Genomic DNA, 5035 nt, shown 5'->3' with positions numbered 1-5035 from the left:
GAAGGCTGCTAGCCCCGCGGGAGCACACGTTTTCTCTGGAGGGACGCGCGCCGCTCTCGCTGGAGGGGCGCGCGCTGGAGGGAGGCGGGACTCATCACCGGGTTCGTTCAGCTGCCTCACGCTTTATGCTGCCGTGAGCTGCCGAACGCTGAGACGCGGTGGGTGACGGCTGCCCGCGTTTGATTCGTTGAGACGAGTGTCGCTTCTTGTGAGAGTGAAGGACCTCCACCCGAACCAGCCTGCGGACCACATTTATACCGATGTGAGCCGGTTAGCGCCGGGCAGCTGTGTGTGTGCGCCAACATCAACGCAGCGCCGTTGGATGGAGGCTGTTTCATCCCACGAGTGCGAGTTGACACTGCTTGAGTGAGGATCGTGTGAGCGACTCGTCATGTCTTAGAGTGGCGGTGAGTTTAAAAAACCTTTATTTAAGGACACCGGCTCCCTATGTGTGGGGGCTGTTTCATCCCTCGAGTGCGATTTGGTACCGCTTGAGTGAGAATCGTGCAGCTCTAGTTGATAACAAATTATTTTCGCTTACCATCATGTCGTGTGATCGACTCGTCATGTCATAGAGCGGCGGTGAGTTAAAAAAACTTTATTTAAGGACACCGGCTCATGTGTGGAGGTTGTTTCATCCCACGAATGCGAGTTGACACAGCTTGAGTGAGGATCGTGCAGCTCTAGTTGATAACGAGTTATTTTCGCTTACCATTGTGCCGTGTGATCGACTCGTCATGTCTTAGAGCGGCGGTGAGTTTAAAAACCTTTATTTAAGGGCACCGGCTCCTTATGTGTGCGGCCGCTGTGAGCTCATCCGAGCTTACAGACTGGCTAAAAAACAGACACTTTGATCATTAAATGATGATTTATTTCAACTTTCGTGTCACTTTTACACACACCCTCCGGAGACCGTCATTTAAAAAAACTTCTCTCTCATGAGCTCTGCGATTGTTTGCCCAGAGCGCTGTCTTGCAGGCGAACTCTGGGAAACGCTGAGCTGCAGGTTGCCGGAATGAAGAGGGCTGGATTCTGATGGGCGGGGCTGGTGGTGGAACTGAGCGAGATCTGCGGCCGTGGAAAAGTCGATGCTTGCTCGCGACGGTCCCTCCAGCGGGCCGGGATGAACCGCGTGGCTTGATGAGGTGGCGCGCAGCCTCTGGCACCTCCTCCGACTGCTTCAATTCGCCAGCATGGTTGAAGCTGCTCTGAACAGCGCGTCCGCGATGGGCTTCATCAGGTCTTGTGCAGTTTCTGCGGCAGCGAGGGGAGTAACGAAGCAGGGTGGATCGTTGGATCATCGTCATCCACGCTGCAATCCTCGACAGGCAAACTGTAGGAGAGGCACACATGTTGAGCTGGCGTCAGCTGCCTTACAGAGGGAGTTCTTTGTCTCCAAGGCAGGTCTGCGGCCTTCAGTCCCTTGGACATGCTATATGCTAGCAGCGCCACGTTGTTGCTAGCTGTGGCTGCCTGAAAAACACATTGGTGGGCTCGATTGGAGAGTGTGGTCACCGTCTGGTTCGTGTTCCTCCGGAGGGACGGGACGCTGCTCCGACCTGGGCAGCTTCGCTCCGAAAGCTTCCGCGAGGCTTGGCTCCAGGGGGGTTACCGAGGAATAGCTCCGCTCGGTGAATCCCTCAACTCTGGTGATGGGTGCGGACTGGGGACCGACTCCCCCAATCTACCAGGAAAGAACCGTCTGTGGCCTCGCCCGTCGAACGTCCTGTTGGAACACGGGGCCGTATGGATCAAGACGGTGAGCCAGAGTGGAGCCCAGTGAAACAACCTTCCCGCCGATCATTCGAACTGGCGGGAAAAGGCGTGGGACATAGAAAAAAGGGGTCCCTTCATGTCAGCCTCCTCCTGGGGTCCGCTGGGCAACCATGAGGGCGCTGTCGGCCGGGAGCGGTGTGATCGCCGATGCGAAACGAGGTGGGATGGGGTGAGCATTCACTCAGCCCCCCTCCACCTACACTACGCTCCCCAGGAGGGAATGAGCAGCGGGGGCTGCAGCTGAGCACGCCTTGTCCCGGAGGAACCATCCGGTTCGCCCCGAGGGTCGGGGATAAGAGGAACAAATACAAGATGGCGTTGTCCAGCGTATAGTGACCTGTCACTGGGAAATGTTCCCCGGCGCTTACCTTGGAATAAGACTGCTCGTCATCTTATTCTCGGGGAGGAGAACTCACCGGACGACCGGAGGTCGACTGCCGGACCAAGCATCCTTCACAAAGGTTGGTCATTTACACAATTTACCTTCTTTGTTCTTCTGACAGTGCTATTTTTAGCTCGCTGAAGAAAAAATGGGAGCCGATTTCCCGCTCTTAACATAATTTATACGGACCGGGTGGGGCCCACACAGCAGGTGGGCGTGGACTAAATTTTTTCAGTGCTTATGCTACGCATAACGGGATAAACCCATCAGCGACAGCCTTAAAGGGCGAAGCCTATATGACATAGAACTGTTAATTTTAATAAGTAAACTGTGGTTTGATGGTGTTCTGACATGTTTGTTAGATCAGTCCCACCTGAGTAAACAATGTTCATCTTGAAACATCAGGGAGTGCAGCTCTCCAGTGGAGTGTAATGGCTCTGAAAAGAGCCTTTGTTGCAGAGTGCAGGATGAAGGGCTGATGAAGACGTTTACTTCTTGGCTTTCTTTGCAGTAGGTTTTTTGGCTCCAGTTTTCTTGACTGCAGGCTTCTTGGCAGCCTTTGGCTTCTTAGGAGCGACCTTCTTGGGGCTCTTGGTCACCTTCTTTACTGCCTTCTTGACCGGTGTCTTCTTGGGGGACTTCTTCACTGCCTTTGGCTTCTTAGCAGCAGGTTTCTTGGCTGCCGGGGTCTTCTTGGCAGCGGGCTTCTTGGCTTTGGCAGGAGCCTTCTTCACCACCTTCTTAGCTGGTTTGGCGGCTGCAGGCTCCTTCTTAGCGAGCTTGAAGGATCCGGAGGCGCCGGTGCCTTTGGTCTGGCTCAGGGTTCCCTGGGTGACCAGCTTGGTGACGGCGGTGTTGATGCGTTTGTTAGCCTTGCTCACATCCACTCCTTTCCCGGCCAGCACCTTCTTGAGCGCAGCCAGAGACACTCCTTTCCGCTCCTTGCAGTCTGCCACAGCAGACACGATGAGCTTCTGGAGGTTGGGTCCTTCCTTCTTTGCTTTCGGAGCGGGCTTCTTCCTCGGAGCTTTGGCCGGGGCTTTGGCCGGCGCAGCAGCTGGAGCTTCTTCTGCCATGTCGCTGTTTGTCCTCTCGCTGTTCCTCTGAACGTCTGGACCTCGGAGCGGGAGGCGGGACTTATAACACATGTGAGAACCGTAAAGAGGCAACTCACACTGCCGCTCAGCTCCCGTCTCGATCAGGGCTTCACTTGTGTTTTCTGCGACACGTTTTAGATAAAAATCCCTCACTAAATCAGACTGAATCAAACAAAATTCATCTGGAACAGAAAGAAAACTCTCTCATGTCCAGATTGAGCATGAGTTTGTCTTCCAGGACTCTTTCTCTGTGTTCAAGGAGGCTCCAAACCTCTCGAATACTGAGTGGATTTGTGGAGGAAGCAGCGAGTTTTCTTCACATTTAGTCTCTAAAAACATATAAAAATGTTTTGTATCTGATTTGTTCATGGTATTCCTGTTAGCAGAGACGCTGACAGACAGAATACAAGTCAAATTCTTGCAGTGGTGTCTTTTGTTGACATGTTAAGAGGGGAGATGTTCAGGGCAGTAAACACACTGATGATGAAGGTGAAAAAGGCAGTTTATTGATGGATCCGGAAGAGACATCAGGTTTTTACCAAATATTAGATTAAAACTAATATTTGCCATAACTTCACAAGTATGTGATTCAACAAAAGTGTGCTGTTTGCTGATCAAAGATCAGATGTTTAAAAATAATCAAATAAATGTTAACTTGCTTTTCATACATAACATTTAAAAAAAAAAGATAAAATTACATTTAGCTGTGCTCCTTTATGTTGTGTAGGTATAAGCTAGTATGCAATGTTGATTTCTGACATTTGTGGTACTTTGACATTTCTAAAAATTGTAGATAGGCTATATTCATTTTAATAATTAGACTAAAACATTTCTTATCATGATCAGGTCAATGAAACATTTAACAGTAAAATGCTCTTCAGAAACGATACTATATAAATAAAAGACAAACACCTTAAATATTTTTTAATTAATACCGACTTAACGCAGATTAGTTTTTCAAACATTTTACTGACAATCATGAAAATTGGACCAACAGAACTGAATTTTGTGGTAAAAACATTGAGATGTGATGTTCACAAATGATCCAGATCATTTGAACGGCTCTTTACAACAATAAGAACTGATTTGCAGACAGTAGTTGTTTCGAGCTTCATGATTTTCCTTCTCATGATTTTTCATGTGTAGCAGCTAAAATCCTATATTTTAGGCTACTGGTTGCCGTTGTTCCTGGTAGGCTTTAGTTTTACGTGCGCTGAATCAAGATTCACTATGCAGATCTTCATTTTGACTTATAAATCAAAGTCATTTATTTCCCTCACAATATCCATTTACATTTCTATTTAGAAAACAAATAAATCTGCCTTAACCCTGAACTAAGCACAGTAGAAAACTGTTTGCCCCTTCTCATTAGCAACACCTGAACAGAATCACACCTGCCCTTAAGAAACCACCTTCCTCTTCTGACATACTCAGTACATAAAATGAAATACACCTGGTGGAGATAAACACAGAAAAATATAAGTGGCTCCTACATCATGTTTTCCTCATCAAATGCAGAGACCATCGCTCCTCTCTTTCACAGAGAGGAAGGAGAACCTGCAAAGGGAAGTGCAGCAGCTCAGGACAGAGAGTACCCGCTTGACAAAACACGTACAGCCCTGACAACAGCCCTTAACATGGCATACGTTTGTCTTTAACCTTTGAGACATTCAAACGTACAAAAGTTACACATTTCAAAAATCAAAACTTTACCCAAGACTGTAAATAACAGTAATACATTTTAATAAATATTAAACAGGTACAGTTCATCAAATGTGTA

The 5035-nt window shown here is 48.4% G+C and overlaps 1 protein-coding gene across 1 annotated transcript; it reads right to left on the bottom strand.

Annotated features, from left to right (window-relative positions):
• Positions 1–2636: 2636 nt before the first annotated feature.
• Positions 2637–3291, bottom strand: LOC119429598 (histone H1). Its single transcript, XM_037697197.1, has one exon. It carries the CDS (start codon positions 3232–3234, stop codon positions 2647–2649), a length of 588 nt encoding a protein of 195 aa, XP_037553125.1. The 5' UTR covers positions 3235–3291; the 3' UTR covers positions 2637–2646.
• Positions 3292–5035: the final 1744 nt, after the last annotated feature.

Source organism: Nematolebias whitei, unplaced genomic scaffold (genome assembly GCF_014905685.2).
Source record: "Nematolebias whitei isolate Nwh7 unplaced genomic scaffold, NemWhi1 Nwh_scaf_3492, whole genome shotgun sequence".
NCBI lineage: Eukaryota > Metazoa > Chordata > Actinopteri > Cyprinodontiformes > Rivulidae > Nematolebias > Nematolebias whitei.
Note: the sequence above shows the minus strand (reverse complement) of the source record. Positions and strands in the feature narration are given on the sequence as shown.